The 17,109-nt window shown below is 45.6% G+C and overlaps 2 protein-coding genes across 9 annotated transcripts in view; both read left to right on the forward strand.

The window, feature by feature from the left end:
* The window catches only part of LOC111081408 (NAD(+) hydrolase sarm1), a 38,560-nt gene extending 22,350 nt beyond the window's left edge, over positions 1-16,210 (forward strand). For 3 of the 8 annotated variants that reach the window (XM_041596429.1, XM_041596431.1, XM_041596433.1), the window contains 9 exons: positions 492-800; positions 5,346-5,713; positions 5,778-6,174; positions 9,868-11,832; positions 11,901-12,080; positions 12,174-12,343; positions 12,500-12,729; positions 13,202-14,144; positions 15,843-16,210. In XM_041596429.1, the coding sequence (XP_041452363.1) occupies positions 492-800; positions 5,346-5,713; positions 5,778-6,174; positions 9,868-11,832; positions 11,901-12,080; positions 12,174-12,343; positions 12,500-12,729; positions 13,202-14,144; positions 15,843-15,927 (4,647 nt within the window). In that variant the 3' untranslated portion in view covers positions 15,928-16,210. Of the gene's footprint in view, positions 1-491; positions 801-3,504; positions 4,199-5,345; positions 5,714-5,777; positions 6,175-8,238; positions 8,278-8,822; positions 9,427-9,867; positions 11,833-11,900; positions 12,081-12,173; positions 12,344-12,499; positions 14,145-15,481; positions 15,802-15,842 lie in introns of those variants that run through there. The other 5 variants (XM_041596430.1, XM_022377465.2, XM_022377466.2 and 2 more) reach the window with 5 other exon arrangements.
* A 23-nt stretch (positions 16,211-16,233) lies between these two features.
* LOC111081437 (vesicle-associated membrane protein-associated protein B/C) lies at positions 16,234-17,049 on the forward strand. The gene has a single exon (XM_022377503.2). The coding sequence runs from the start codon at positions 16,234-16,236 to the stop codon at positions 16,996-16,998; it is 765 nt and encodes a 254-aa protein (XP_022233195.2). The 3' UTR covers positions 16,999-17,049.
* The last annotated feature ends 60 nt before the right edge of the window (positions 17,050-17,109 follow it).

Consider the following 17,109-nt stretch of genomic DNA (forward strand, 5'->3'; position numbering starts at 1 on the left):
AATCAAAGAAAACCCATTGAAATCAGCTTTGAACTAATTGGCGCTTGGGTCGGGGCGGAACTTTTGTTTGTTGTAGAAAAATCCCCCCAAAAATCCATGGTACTTATTTTTCCCGGCCTTGCTCTGACGTCTGATTTTATTATCTAAATCTTGCGGCATTAACTAACCAACAAAACACAGCAAGGGAAATGGAGAATAGCAACAGAAATTGATTTTATTAAAAGTTTGGGCAATACTTGTTTGTGGGTTCTAGTAGAATGTTTGTTGAGGAGAAAAGTTTAAGAGTCGGCTAGAGGCCGGCCGCATTTAATTTAAAAGATATTTATTTTAGGGGGAGTTCACATTTTTCTAATTTTATTACTGAGATTTCATCCGTGACAAATCTGAGAACAAACATCCGTCAGTTGCCACTGATTGCCATATAAGGGCAAAACATTTTCCTGCTGATAATAACCCTTTTCTCTCTCTCTCTCGTTTGCTCTCCCTTACAGATGACAGACTTCTCGGATAGCTCACCCAGTGGGGTGCTGAGTCCAGCCTCCACGCTGATAGAGAATTTCCACAAGAAGAACAGCTCCCCACAGCCCATAAGCAGCAGCAGCAACAACAGCATCAGCACCACTCCAACCACAATGAATGGCAATGGCAATGGCCATGGCAATGGAGGAGCAGGAGGAGGAGTGGTTGTGGGAGTGAGTGCAGGATCGGGCTCCAACAATGGCCGACAGATCAATACGAGTTCTAGTTCATGCAGTAGCCTTAAGGAAACCTCCCATCAATCCACATCCACATCGCAGCAGGTGAGACTCGAATCGAATTCAAGACAAGATTAGACAAGAATGGAGTCTGACGTAGCCAGCCGTAGACGTAGTAGCCTCTGGTCATCAGAGAGCTCTCTCAGATATCGTAATTGAAGGTGCGAGATATGGTGGTGGAGAGAGCTGACCAGAGCCCCTATATTTAGCCCATTACTTAAGGAGGCCGCATAATCAGGCAACCTTTTAGCAGTCAGCACCTACATATATCTGTATCTGTATCTGTGCGTGTGTTCCGTTTCTCGCCACCACCGATAAGCATAGAGGTTAACAGCCATTGATAGCCCTTCTCTTTTCTCACCTACTCTAAGTGCGATCCCCCCGATAAGATTATAGTGCTGCCTATATACTGCCTGATCGGGGCGACATCATGGCTGCTGTCTAAACAGAATCGTTAATAATACGCACTCGTATTAATCACTCGCTGGTGTGAACAGAAAAATAAACCCATCTAAATTATAACTGAATAATTCACGGAAATATATTAAAAATTCAAAAATACAAAAAAAAAAAAATAAGAAAACAAAGTGGAATGAGAAATGGGGAAAACGTGCCGCCTGTGCCAATTGCTGTTTAAACAATTTTAACGATCTGTTAACAATTTATTTATGATTTTCTCTGTGCTTTAATGATTCAAATAGATTAGATATGTGTGCCTGGGGTATTCACCAGAATTTGCATAGTACTCATACGAGTGTTGCCTTTTATCTAGAAAATTTCCCAAGTTCTTTTTGATAAGGAAGTTGCCAATCAGCAGAATGAAAAAATGTCCATCAAAAGATGACAGTTTTTGGCTGGGCCCCCCTCCCCCCAGCCAAAAATAGCCACTGACTTGGTCAAGTAGAATGTTGTATTAATTTATGACTTGACAGAGGTTAGTGTAGTGCTCTCGTAATCAAAGTAAATACGAAGTACTGCGAATACATTTATGACACACGTTAGAGGTCTCTCTGTGGGGTAGGGTGGGGGCTAAGCATCTCCCTTTGTACACACACACACACACAGAAAGCAAGCAGAGACGACTCTTTTCGTCTGTTCTCCCACACTCTGTCTAGACATCATCTCTCGCTCTCTCTGTCTGTATGTCTGTCTGTTTGTTTGTTGGTCGTGCTTTATATATGGAGAATGAGTCATTTGCCGGCACACTTCGACGTCAGCACGGGCCACAGATTCGCCTCTCCAAGCATCATCATCATCAGTTTGGCCGCGTGCTAAATTAGCTCTGGTTTATGGGGTTATCTTGCTTACATCCTGGTGGAGATCCAAGTTCAAACATTAACAATTTGATTTGCTCTAATTCTAATCTACAGCTCATCTTTTATAGACCTATATTCCACTGCCACTATATAGTATAGTGTAGTATAATATATTTCATTCATATTCAATTGAATAACACACAAATGTCCCTTGACTTTCGTCGAATTGATTGTCTCAATGACTCGGAACGGAATAGAACGGGTGACAATTTTTGTTTTCTTGGGAAAAATTTGTTATTTTAGTTGGCTTAAGAAACCGATTTGGCGATATGATTTGCCTGTTCGCAGAAATTGTTGAGGTAAGGCACAAGAAAATAGGAGAATTGTGGCAAGCAAAGAGAGGTGCCATAGAAGGTATTTTAAGAACAATTAATGATAAGCAGAAAATATAGAACTTAGAGGAATAATGTATGATTAATTGAAACTAAAATTGGCTTGAGAATTTAAGGAAATTAGTATAATAATTAGAATAAAATTTGAACAGACTGAAGAGAATAATAGATAAGAAGCGGCACCTATGGCAATGGAAATGTTAAGATAACTAAAATATCAATGACAGCCAGCACCTTTAATTATGCTAAAAGCCTTTCAAAATGCACTCAAATCCCCATTAAACGACCTAATAATTAAATTATTAAGAATTCCAAGCGAGTTCGTTATACAATTATGCATAAATTAACACCTAATTATTCAAATATTCCAAGACAAATTTTAAACGGAATTCGATCTTTCCGTCGCTCTACGTCAGCGTCTCTGTCCCACTCTTTACGGAATAAAAGGTACCGTGATAATCAGAAAAGTAAACAACGCAAATTGAAATGAGAAAAACGAGATACGATCTTCAACAAGCTGCCAATATCAGCAACAGCAAAAGCAACAAAAGCCACAAAAGCCACAAATCAAACCAATGAAACTTAGCAGAAATCAACTGAGCAGCGGGTGAACGCGAACGCGTTAATTAGAGAAGCAAAAGCTCTAAAACGTGTACCACAACAGAGCCTGGGTAGTATAGTTCATAGAATTATGGAAATGCAAATTAACGCCAATTAACGCCACACACAACACACACAACACACACCACACACACCACACACACCACACACGTACACGTACCAAACCCTAAGGAAAGAGTGGGACAAAGAATTCTATTTCCTAGAATTATACACATACAGAGGCACACAGAAACTTGGGAGCGAGCACACACAGACACGCTTCACTCTCTCAAACTTATCACCCTCCCTCCCCCTAGCACACGCTCGCTTTTTGCCCACCCACTGCTCTCTCTCTCTATGTCTCTATCTCTCTTCCGCTTGCCGATCGGCACTTTAAACTGACGACAAGACAACAGCTACCAACGCCGCTCAAAAAAAAAGCTTCGGCTCGCGCTGCTCTGTGTTGTGGCTCTCAAGCTAGAAATTTCTCGGCACGGCGCTCATTTTTATTTTAGTTAACGAAACGAACGAAACACAGCAGTGGCGACGCGCTAAGAAATTCAGGAAATACTCGAACAAAATTAAAAGAAGCAAAAAAAACCCCAAACCGAAAAGCGGAATTGTTGTTGGTTGTATTTTCCATTGCTAGCGTGTGTGCCCCGCGAATCAAAATATTATAATAATAATAATTACACAACGAAGAAACGAAATCAATGCCCAAGGAATTCCATCTTGTGCATTAACGAACCTTAAACACAAAAAACGAACTCTCTTTTGTTATCAATCAGTATTGCACAAACAACAAAAAAAAAAACCATAAAAAATCGAAACGAAAAAAAAAGTTGTACAATTTGTAAAGGCGGTAAATGCGTTAAAAGCGGGAAAACGTGAAAGAAATCAACCCACAAAAATATTTAAAATAAAATACATATAGTATAATAGATCTACATACATATACATACATATGTATTCTATTCCACAATTGTGTTGCTTGTGCTAGTGTGTATCTGATAAGCCCGCACTCATCCCAGGCTGATTATTCCGCTATATGCCATAGAAATATATGCACATACATATGTGTGTCCGTGCTTTATCAAAACGAAGGCGTATACGTAATATGAAATTCAATTGAATTTTGCAAACATTTCCAAGAAGTTTACCCCGCACACACACAACTCTTGACAATCACCAAAAGGTTAGTCCCAGAAAAAAGAAAAACATCATTCAGATAATTTAGTAAATGACGCAAAAATGTAAGAAAAACCAATTCCTACTATACGCGTATAGTGGAACGATGATATCTAATCTTTTTGATTTCATGTCCGAACCAAACTCCCCTGTAAGCGAAATATTTATTGATCAGTGTGTTATGGAGTGCTTCTTGCCTTACCTTACCTTGCCGATAAGTTTATGTCAGGAAAGAATGTGATTCGCGATATGTGAGGGCAATGTTTGCCTCGGGCTTTGGCTCTGGCCAACTTGTCGTATGCGTAATGCCATCCATTCAAATCGCTCTCGATTCCGAATGTATTTGCACATGTTTTATTGCCCCACCAGAAGACTGAATGCCATGCCCCACCGCCATAATAAAAGCGAATAAAACCCACACGAAGTGGAGACTCGACTCGACTCACGACAGATGAACTTGTTTGGTTTTTAGGCGGCATGGCATGGCACATCTTCTTTGGCCAAAATTAGATTTGATTCGTAATTCGGCTAAACGAACGTTTGTCAAAAAAAAATACACGTAAATGTCTTGAGATTTTCTGCAACAAAACCATAAATAGAAAAGTGTCTTTTTTGCCTCTTGGGTTTTTCCCAATAAGCTTATGAGTTAATTTATTTAAATTTGTTCAGAGAAAGAGATAGAGATAGAGGGTGGAATCAATAAGTTAGGGTCAATGATTTGACTTTAAGAACAAAGGAAAATCTGTCTTCAAGGGTAATCATCAAATCTCTCAAATCAAATTAAAGTTTTTTGCTGCCGTAAAGCATTTCCTTAATTATCAGAATATTTGAAAGGCCCATCCATCTATCTCTGGGGGGAGTGTTTAAGCCTAATTTGGGGCCAGACAAATAGAAAATATATTGTATGTCGATCCCAAAACAAATGGCTCATTTAATTTATAAAGACCACGTTAAGCGCCCCCCGGGCCATAAAGATAGCGCCAGACAGCGAAGAAAATAAAGCACACATATAGTATGTATCTATATAATATTTGCTTGAGGCGGAGGTCTACGCAATCCATACATTCCTTGCATATTTCTAGCCTTAGTATTTGTGCCAAAAATATTAAATTATTGTATTTATCTTTCATTGTCTTATTGTTTTGTGTTCGCAGGTTGTCAATAGCAGCAGCAGCACTACGACGCGGGTGGAGAAGAAATCCCAGCGTCTGCACCATCACATAACCTCCTCATCATCCAGCTCATCCTCGACCACACAGGCACTGTCCACATCCTCGGAGATGAAGGCGGCGGCGGTCAAGCGAGATCTCACAAATATACAAAAGTCCATGTCGGAAATAAACGATTTGGCCAACAGCGCAACAGCCACGCCCACGACAGCCATTATGCCCGGCTGCGGCAGCGCCGGCGGGCACACGACAACAGCCCGTCTCACTCCAGGCACACTCAAATCGGCCCATCCATCGATCGATGATCTCAGGGGTCTTAGCAGTCAGGCCAAGATCACACAGCTCCAGAATCAGTGGGTGCCATTTATCCATTCCCCTTTTCATTCCCAACTAAAACCGGGCCACACTCTTTTGCAGACTTCGCGCCTCCTGGGAGAACATCGTGGATGACGATGATGACAGCAATGTGATCGTGACCCTGCCCGATGACGACGACTGCCCACACAATCATTTTGGCAGCTGCCTGGACCTCACACATCCCACGGCAGCGCAGCTGAGTGCCAGCAGTGCGTTGAGTGGCTCCAGCAAGACGATCGACACGATCAAGTTCCAGGAGAAGCGCATGAAAACGGAGTCCAAGACGAAGGTCGTCACCGATGGCTACAGCTCCGAGCAGGCCACCAGCAATTCGGCGGAGATGAAGCGACTCCAGGCCGGGGATATAGACTACAAAGAGAATAAGGCTGCGTCGGCGATGAGGAATCGACTGGAGGTGGACGGCGTCAAAACGGAGGAGAATGCAGCTCTCATTAAGGTGAGTCAACCGAAGAAGTCCCCGAAGTGGCCGATTCCAGTACAAATCTGGAATCAATGCTAATGACCTGCTGCACAAATAGTCATCGAACCCGCCCCATGGAATCTGTGTGGCGGGGAGCTTTCGCGCAAAGCTTTCTAGTGGGTGTGGAGCGTACCAAAGGGGAGGTGCAGGAGCAGCAGGCAACCCTTGAGGGTAGCTTTAGCTAACTGTTAGACGGGCACTCCTTTCGGTTCTCAGTTGGAATTCCATCGCGTGCATGTTAAGGTCGCATAAGGGACACACGCCAAGGCGTTAATGGAGTCCCAGTCTCAGTACCAGTTCCCGTTCCCGTTCTGCCCAGTGAAAACTCTCCCAAAAAGAAAGTGAAACTTTGGCACAAAGAAAATCAATAGCCTGGCGCCAAAAAGTAGGCAACCGTTATGTGAAATGTTCCGAAACAAGTGCCTGCTCCTGCGGAGCAGCCCACAACTTATGCGAAACTATTGCAAAGCAAAGAAAGCACCCAAGGATAAAGAGCCCAAAAGCATGCTGAGAAGAGTTCAGGTACGCAAGAGGACTCCTGCCTGCCTCTGTTTTGGGTACACCTGTTACCCAGGGTTACGCGCAGAAACTAACTCGTATTTGTAGAAGGGAATTTATCTAATCAGCTGGTCGGCGCGGGGAGAGCTGTATTACATCATTGATGATTCGCCTGGGCATATTAGCATTAATGATTTTATGACGGGCTGATGAAATATTGGTGTCAAATGCGTCGCATAAATACGATCAAATGCCAAGGGTAAGGGTCAGAGAAAAACCAGAAAAACTGGTAGGACAGGTATTTTCACTTTGTATACCAGCTGATATAACAAGCGGTGAAGTAAAGCTTTAAAGATGTGTATAACAGTGGAAAAAGTGTTGATTCATTTTTAGATGCAGTTTCGATTATCAAAATCATCATATAAAAGAGCGTATAACAGTGTGTATAACAGTTTCGAAAACTGTTATACCCGAGCACTTTCAAAAACGCCCCCAAAATCCATCACAACACGAAACATCAGCACACTATGCATCACAACAGTACCCCAATATTAACCGTATAACAACAGAACACCCAACAAAAAAAAAACAAAACCCACTCACACACGAGAACATCAATCTCAATGGATGCTTGTGCTTGGCCATCAGCCAAATAATCGGGCAGACAATCAGCCAAGTGGACAGATAGAGGGCCACGCTCCATGTGGGATGATGAAGAAGGGGGAACCGAATCGATGCGAAAAAGTGCTCAAGATGTGAATATTAATAAAGAAAATCCAATGAAAATACTTTGATATCATTTCTCTGGTTCCACGAACAATCCATTGAGTCTTAGGACATTTGCGTCAATTGCTGAATCGAATCCGAGAAACGGCACGCACTGCCACCCGAAACTATTTCCCCAGCAGTAGCAGAGAAGCATGCCCATCATAGTCCCCGTGCTCTCCCATCTGCAATCCATTTTTGATTTATTTACCATGGTTTTACGCTCTGAAATTTGGAAAGAAATTGCTCTGGGGGTCTCTTTTTTTGTTATATTTTCGAAAATACTTTAGAATATATTGCCGCTGAGCGGAACGCGCGGGCCCCAGTAGCAGACAGACAAGCGTCGCGAGCGTTTCGAACAGCAAATGAAAATCTATGCAGATATAGAAATATACATACACTATACCTACATATAACAGAATAGAACAGAATATAAAATCGTATGCATATATATACGGCAAGTGCTCGTACGAATCCGATGTGTGTCTGTGGCTAGATCCAGACAACTGTTTAAATATATTCGAATAGTATGTAGAGTGCAAGTGACAAAGACCTTCTAATTGGGAAACAAAACAGTTCGAATCGGTTTTTGGATTTGTGGGGAGTGTGAAAGTTCTCATATGTGGGAATACCGCGTTGAAAGCTGACCTTGACGATGATCCAGCAGCTAGTTTCGAAATTGTATTAAAAGAAACTCAACGAAATCAATGATGAAATTCAACTTGACTCATTAACTGAGCAGAACCCAACGAAATATTATTGAGAGAGTCAAATAAAAACACTTGACTAAAGATGGCCTACCGCCTGCGACGCTATGTGAGCTTTAGTTAGGATCTACCCTCCCCGCAACCTCGTTTTGTTTTGTATGCAAATTGTGGATCAACAAGTGTTCGTTCGGACTGCATCATCGTCTCGTCATCCCCATTTTGTACTCAGAATTATCGTCAAGTGCTCCGTTAATTGTCACGAAACTGTAAAATATTACAAGCTCCATTTATCGGTCAGTGTCACACGCACATCCACAAGCCAACACACACACACACACACACTCTTTTAAACACGGACACAGCGACAGGGACACAAAGAGAAAGTGACGGCAACGGCAACGTCGTCGTCGGCGTAGCCAATTTGTGCGCTATTTTTATGTGAATAAAAATATACTCGTATGTATGCAGATATAAAGTGTATATACTTAAGCCTGAAAGATCGCAAGAGCAGAAAAGTACACACGGAAAACGAAAGAGAAACATTCAGTGTTCAGTGTTCGATTATATATAGTTGAGCAAACATCGGAAAAGAATCTGCAACTACCGATTCGACGAATTGACTTTGACATTGAAATACTCGGCGCACCACCTTCCTGGTTGTATTCTGGGGTCGGCGGCAGGCATGTCCAACAATCAGGCGCCTTGGCCCGTCCGCAAGGGCATCTTCCGTTCGAGCGGACAGTCGGACTTTACGCCCGGACGTTCGCCCAGTCCTATAGTGGAGATGCCACTATCGCCGCCACCTGTGGCCACGCCACCCAATCGCTTTGGCCTCACCTCTCCGCTCTCACCGCCCCCGCAGCCCATACAGGTGGTGGGTGTGACGACAGCGGCCGCTACCATGTCCACTGCGTCCGCTGCCAGAGCATCGTCTGCAGCCGCCTCGTCCTCTGCGGGTTCAGCATCCGCCTGTTCGGCCACCTCCTCGTCGTCGTCCTCTAGTTCGAGCTCTAGCTCTCACACCAGAGTACGTAAAAGTTCTAATCCGCCCTTACAGCCAATTGCCAATCGGCAACTGTCACCGACACCACCGCCACAACAATTGCCACCACCAACGCCCAACCACACCAACACCAACAATCCCGCAGCAGCCACAACAACAACAACAACAGCCACAAACCACAGCAACAACAACAACAACAACAGCAATCACACGAAAAATGTGCGCGAAATACCCATAGAGGTAGAGCAGAGCAAGGTATAACAGTATAACAGGGGTTATGTTGTGCTAGACGGGGAAAAACCGAAAGGGAAAATTTAGATTTGGTGTAAAAAAAATTTAGTTTTGTATAACAAAAGCAATTTTATTTTTTATTCGAGTCCCCTAACCATTTAAAGCATACATACATATATGAAAATGTATAACAGTTTGTATAACACTTTCAATACTGTTATACACACTCATTTGATCTGCAAAAGTGACCAAGTTCTTGCATATGTCTGTTTTGCTAAAAGACTGTCCTATAAAGTGTTATACGCGCCATAAACAATGGCCAACATTTCCCTTGTATGTTCAAAATCCTGGCATCCTGACTATTTGCAGCATGTTATATATGTACCTAATATTCTCAACCAAAACTCAACCCTTATCCTATTGTGTACTACTAACTGTTATACTCTAATTTTATATCCCATTTAGGAGGCTATCTCGCTGCGCACCGGCGACATCACACAACAGGCGAGCAACAATGTGGCCGCCGCCAGTATTAAGGTGCAGAGCGACACCTTCTCCGCGGACAAGAAGGCGATCTCGCAGTCACAGCAATCGCAGACGATGACCTCCAACGGGATCATTAGCCAGGAGAAGCACGTGTCCTCGGCCTCGCAGGCCAACTACTCGATGACTCACAAGGGCGTCTCCAGCACGGGCAGCAGCATGATCACCTCCTCCTCCCAGATGTCCGCAATGAATGGCCAAATGGTGAAGCTCACGGACCTCAAGCTGGACGACCTCAAGTCCCTGACGGCGGGCAGTGGCCAGCAGGAGATCGAACAGACCATCAACAAGTATTCGAATGTGCTCACCTCGTTCGTCAGCTCGCTGCAGGATGATGAGAGCGGAAGTGGAAGCGGGAGCGGGGGCAGCAGCAGCAGCAACGGCAACGGCCAGGCGATGAATGTTGGCAAGGAGAAGACCGAGTACTTGGAGAAGATCAACGAGGTGATACGCAGGGCCTGGGCTGTGCCCACCCATGGACACGAGCTGGGCTACTCCCTGTGCAACTCGCTGCGCCAGAGCGGCGGCCTCGATCTGCTCATGAAGAACTGCGTCCACAAAGACCTCACGCTGCAGTTCTCCTCAGCCCAGCTACTGGAGCAGTGCCTCACCACCGAGAACCGCAAGCATGTGGTGGACAACGGCCTGGACAAGGTCGTGAATGTGGCCTGCGTCTGCACCAAGAAATCCAACATGGAGCACTCGCGCGTCGGCACTGGCATCCTGGAGCATCTGTTCAAGCACTCGGAGGGCACCTGTTCGGACGTGATCCGGCTGGGTGGCCTCGATGCCGTGCTCTTCGAATGCCGCACCAGCGACGTGGAGACGCTGCGACACTGTGCCAGCGCCTTGGCCAATCTGTCGCTGTATGGCGGGGCCGAGAACCAGGAGGAGATGATCCTGCGCAAGGTGCCCATGTGGCTGTTCCCGCTGGCCTTCCACAACGATGACAACATCAAGTACTACGCGTGTCTGGCCATTGCCGTGCTGGTGGCCAACAAGGAGATCGAGGCGGAGGTGCTGAAGTCTGGTTGCCTCGATCTGGTGGAACCCTTTGTGACGACCCACGACCCTTCGGCCTTTGCCCGCTCGAACCTGGCGCATGCGCACGGCCAGAGCAAGCACTGGCTGAAGCGTCTGGTGCCCGTTCTCAGCTCGAACCGCGAGGAGGCCCGCAACCTGGCCGCCTTCCACTTCTGCATGGAGGCGGGCATCAAGCGGGAGCAGGGCAACACCGACATCTTTCGCGAGATCAATGCCATCGAAGCACTGAAGACGGTGGCCAGCTGTCCGAATGCCATCGCCTCGAAGTTTGCCGCCCAGGCGCTGCGCCTGATCGGGGAGACTGTGCCGCACAAGCTGTCGCAGCAGGTGCCCCTGTGGTCCGTCGAGGATGTGCAGGAGTGGGTGAAGCAGATCGGGTTCAATGGCTACATCGACCGGTTCGAGGAGTCCCAGGTGGACGGCGATCTGCTGCTGAAGCTCAACCAGGACAATCTGCGCGACGACATTGGCATCGGCAATGGCATCCTGCTGCGGCGCTTCGAGCGCGAACTGCAAAATCTCAAACGCATGGCCGACTACTCATCCAAGGACACGGCCAAAATGCATCAGTTTCTCTCGGAGATCGGCACCGACTACTGCACCTACACATACGCCATGCTGAATGCCGGCATCGACAAGTGCGCCCTGCCGCACGTCAACGAGGACATGCTGATGACAGAGTGTGGCATCCACAACTCCATCCATCGACTGCGCATCCTGAATGCCGTCAAGAATCTGGAGAACTCGCTGCCCAGCTCCTCTGAGGAGAACATGGCCAAGACGCTGGATGTGTTTGTCAGCTACAGACGTTCCAATGGCTCACAGTTGGCCAGCTTACTGAAGGTAAACTAATCGAAGGATCGACAGGCAATGGGAAGGAGCATTATGTAAACTTTTGTGTGTGTTTGCAGGTCCATCTTCAGCTGCGTGGCTTCTCAGTGTTCATCGATGTGGAACGTTTGGAGGCGGGCAAGTTCGACAATGGACTCCTGAACAGTATTCGGCAGGCAAAGAACTTTGTTTTAGTATTAACGCCCGATGCCCTGCATCGCTGCATTGCCGACGAGGACTGCAAGGATTGGGTGCATCGCGTAAGTGCCGCCTTAATCGCAATCAAAGGTTTAAGCAAAGTTTTACCCATGAATGGATGTCCCCTATCTGTCCCCTGCTGTTTTTTTATATAGGAAATTGTGGCTGCTTTGAACTCCAATTGCAACATTATACCCATTATGGATCAGCACTTTGATTGGCCGGAGGTGGAGAGGCTGCCAGAGGATATGCGCAGTGTGGCGCACTTCAATGGCGTCAGCTGGATACATGACTACCAGGACGCGTGCATCGACAAGCTCGAAAGGTATATTAAGCGACGCATTTAGAGACATAGGCGCATAGAATGCATTTTGGCATCTGGCTGGGAACTGGCTGGGGATCTGGGATCTTCCTCAAAAATCTATCAATTCTTTCTATCGAAACTCAAATAATTCCCATTCTTCTGATTCTGATGCGGCAGATTTTTGCGCGGCGAAAAGAATATCGATCGCATTGCGGCCATGGTGCCTGGGACGCCCGAAGCGGTGTCATACCGACGAATGCACAGCAACGATTCCGACTACCAGAGCGGAGGAGTGGGAGGAGGAGCATCATCCAGCGGTGGAGGAGGCGTCGGCGGCGGCGGTGGTGTTGGCGGCACAGCGGGCAGTGTGGTGGATGGCCTGATGGCGGCCAATGGCAGCGGACAAGGTGGGCCAACAACGAGTAGTAGTAGTAGTAGTAGTACTACTCCCAACAACTCCAACTCCAGTTCAAATGCAAGTTCAAATGCAAATGCAAATGCTAATTCAACTCCCAACCGGAGCCAGAGTCCGGCGTAGAGACCGACCCCATAAAAGTAAAAAAAGAAAAACAAACAAACTAAAAACAGAGCCTCTCGACCTCCCTCGAATATGTCTTAAGGTTAAGCGGAGATTCTCCTCAAGTTACGGTCAAAGTTCAAGCCTTTGAGCACACTACTCTCAATCTCCCCACCCTACCCACCCACAATCTCTCTCTCACCCACTGACACACACACACACACACACAAACACCCATACATTACACTCTCTCTCTTTTTTCTCTCTACCACCTAATAATGATAATAATACTTTAATTCTGATTGCAAAACAAAACCAACACCACTCTCGAAACTCGCTAAAAACTCGCTCGAAACTCGCAGCTAATCACCAGGCAAATAGATACCGGCAATCCCCCTCACCGGCCCGCCAACGGGGCAGCACCTCGCAGCTGAGCGGCTATGCCAGGCACGGAAAACGCTCCAACATTCTGCCACCGTATCGCACCCAGCAGGCGGCATTGCTCCACAAATCCGGAGCCGGTTCGGCCTCCATGCAGAACATGATGCCGCTGGCGTATTTGCCACCGCGACGCAGCTCGGCCGCTGGTCTGGGGCACAGTGCGGCTGGAATGGGCAGTGGCTATCGGTCGCACAGCGTGGATGGGCTGCTGGACCAGGCATCCGCCAGCCAGAGCAGTCTGGCCACGCCCGAGCAGAGGATCGCGGCAGCGGCGGCAATGGTGACGGCCGGTAGCACAGCGCTGACGAATGCCAGCTCCACGTGCACCCTGCAGCCGGAGGAGGACGAGGAGCCTACGGACACGGACACCTGCGACCATGTGACGAGGCGAGAGAAGCGCCTGGCACCGCCCCCGAATGTGCAGCAGCATCGCAAGTCGCGGAGCCTGGATCACATACTGTCGAAGCAGACCCTGGCCGAGCTGCTGCCGCCGAGCATCGAGCCCAACGACGAGACGCAGAGCATGCAGAATCTGGCCATGCCACTGACACCGCAGCCCCAGCGACGCGATCAGAGCTCTTCCTCGAAATCCCCCACGCCAGAGCGACCCACGCACTCGCATTACAGTCGCCAGAGTCCCGAGGGCGTCAGCTCGACGGAGAGCGAGCGTGAGGATGGGAAATCGCCAAAGTCGCAGCAACAGCCGCATGGGAACCAGCAGCGGGCGGCGGCGCATGTGCATCGCGGCGGGAGCCTGAACAGCAACAAGACATCGAACTCATCGCTGGGCTCCAATAACAGTGCCAGCAACAACAAGACCATCTTCAATCGCACGATGAAGAAGGTTCGCTCGCTGATCAAAAAGTAAGCCAAACCGTAAGCCAAGCAAAGCCAAAACGTTGAGCAAAGCGAAGCTGTCTTGACGCGTCACTCGCTACTTCCACTCATCTAGTTTAGTACTTCGCTCACTAAGTGCCTGTTACTCGCTACTCGTTGCATTTGTGCCATCTAAAACCGAATCTCATGCATTTTCCATACTCATACTCACATAATCATATCTAACCCACCACCCCTGGCCCCTCTCGCTGTACTTCTCTGTCTCTCCTCTCTCTCTCTCTGGTGATGGTACTCTCGCTAGCAAGTTATCGCTCGCCACTCGTTGTTTATACTCGTTAAGCTAAGCCATTCACTAAAACTCGCCTGCGTTGCCGAAAGCAAAACCGAACGCCCCTCCTCCACCCACCATCTGTTTCTCTCTCTATCTCTCTCTCTCTAGAAAGTCTATTTGCCATGTGATTAGTTGTTGATTTTTGATAAATTAACTAATTGTTTTTTTTTTTTGTGACAAATGAGTAAGCGAATTTAAGCTGCAATTGATAAACTAATTTATGAGAAAAGAAACCACAAAACACAAAATTAACGACTGCATAGCCACGAACCCTAATTTATAAACAAACAAAACAAGAAACAAAAATTCAACAGAAACACACACCCTATACATAATATGTATGTAATGTTCTATTTATAGTTGATATATATTTTTAAAATTTGTACATTTCTTTCGTATTTTGTATTTGATCTTGTAACCGTCCGCAAAAAAAAAAAAAATCAAAAAAAAAAGAAAATCAAATTAAGTGGCTTGAAACGAACCTATTTAAGTGATATTTAAACGATAAACGAAATTTATTTAATCCAAATTTTACAAAACAACAACAAATGCTGTACAATACTTAATTTTTAGCATATTTCAATTGATTTTGCAATATATACATACATACACATCCACATATATATATATACCTATATATTTAATATTTAAATAGCGCCTAAAAATTGGCTTACTAAGTGCCTCGAAACGATTTAATTTAAAACAAACAACAACAAAAAAGAAAGAAAACACAAGAAAAGAACAACAACTACAAAAAAGAATAAAAAATGTGAATTAATAAAATGAAATGTGTATTATTTCCACCTGCCCCCCTGTCCCTGTGCTTTATCAGCCCATACTCTTTCATCCGCATGTTTTACATTCCCCTTTTCGTTTTGCGTTTCGTTTTGTGTTTCGTTTTTTGTTTTTTGTTTTGTGCTGCTAACGGAATTTCGATTAGCTTTTATTTAATTCTTTCTCCATTTGTATATTTTCTCTCTATTTCTTTATTTTCTTCCACTCTCTTTCTCTCTATCTGGATTCTGTTTTGCAGACCATGAGAGAAACATTGGCCACTGCTGCAATTCGTTGTAACTGTTGTTATCCCTGTGACTGTACTCCCGCCCGCCCACACACACACACGCACACAAACACACTCACACACACCACCCACAACCTGCGAATCGACTTCGATCAGCACACGTCCATCTCCTGAGGTGATCGATGATGACCTCCCACAGCATCAGCTGTGGCAACCAACAACCAACATTCATATTGTTATTTATTATGAAAAAAATAAACAAAAGATCAAGAAACACCAATAACAGTAGCTATGTGTATGATAAGTCTATGTTAACTGTTAAACTAATGCGACTCTCCTTACCTTACTCCCCACCCCGCAATGCGTGAAACAGCAACGAACTGGAGGACGAGGAGCTGTCGGGAATTATTCTCGCCAAGGCCACTTCCCCAAATGCTGGCCGCATGATATTCTGGTAGCACACACTCAACGAATTTTAGCAAGACAAAACTGTATATAAATAAAACGAATCGATGAAAAATAAAACTAAAATTTCAAACGAAACAACATTTGAATCCTTCAGCAGGCGTGGCAACTCTACTGAGCTTGGCTTCAGTGCTGTAAACCGTACACAAGTAGGCTGTGCTTTTCTGTGGTTTTTCCTGCGTCGCCATTTCCATTTTAATCTCGTCATTTGGTCTCACAAACCTGTCTCGAGCACATCGTATTTTGAACAGAACAGAACAAATTCCGTAAATCGAACTGAAAAAAGTTACAAAATTGAAATGGCAAAGAATATTGAGGATATAATCAGCTACGAGCCAGCTGATGCTCTAATTTTCGAGGGGCCATTCGACAAGCCCATTAAGCGCAATCTGGTTCTTCGCAATCTCGTGGGTAAAGATATGGCGTACAAGATGAAGACAACCTCGCCGCGCCTGTTCTTCGTCCGTCCGAATATTGGGATACTTATGGCTAATTCGTCGATCAACATCGAAATTTTCATGCAGCCGGCATGCAGCCGACGGTCACCTTCTGATAAACGTCACAAGTTTCTAATTGTGGCTGCCGAAGCTACTGACGATATTGGAGACTTGCAGGATTTCTTCAAGATGCTGGACCCGGCCAACATGTGGGAGGGCAAGGTCCGCTGCGATTTGTTGCATCCTCAGACGGAGATTAACGACACCATTAACGAATTGGACGAGACCATCCGTCATGTTGCTGGTGGAGTAGTGGCTCAAGTGGCTGAGGTTGAAATGCTCTCTGAAGAGTCGGAGCGCTCATACGACGCCCTGGAGGGTCACGAACTGGAGGAACTGAAAATGATGAAGGAAAAGGTGGCTAATCTGGAGAAGGAGCGACTTAATTTGGACCAGGAAATGGAGGACATACGCAATGCTGCTAAGAACAAGCAAAAATTCAAGAAAATCGGTATTTACAATCGTTCCAATATACTGTTGATTGCCACAGTTCTCAGCATCGGTGCCGTCTTACTTGCTACCAAATATGGCAATTATGTACAGCAACTTATTAAACAAGTCTTCTAAATGACTGTTCTGTTAAAAGCATTTACAAATACATAATTGCTTTTTCCATTAGATGTTTCAGTTTTTTGTTGTAGAAAATTCAAGAAATCCCCATAATCAAAAAAAATAAAA

This window comes from Drosophila obscura, unplaced genomic scaffold (assembly GCF_018151105.1).
Source record: "Drosophila obscura isolate BZ-5 IFL unplaced genomic scaffold, ASM1815110v1 contig_1, whole genome shotgun sequence".
In the NCBI taxonomy this organism is placed as follows: Eukaryota; Metazoa; Arthropoda; class Insecta; order Diptera; family Drosophilidae; genus Drosophila; species Drosophila obscura.

Bases quoted from the DNA above. Each gene is read 5' to 3' on its own strand.
- LOC111081437 (XM_022377503.2), top strand. From the start codon at position 16,234: ATGGCAAAGAATATTGAGGATATAATCAGCTACGAGCCAGCTGATGCT.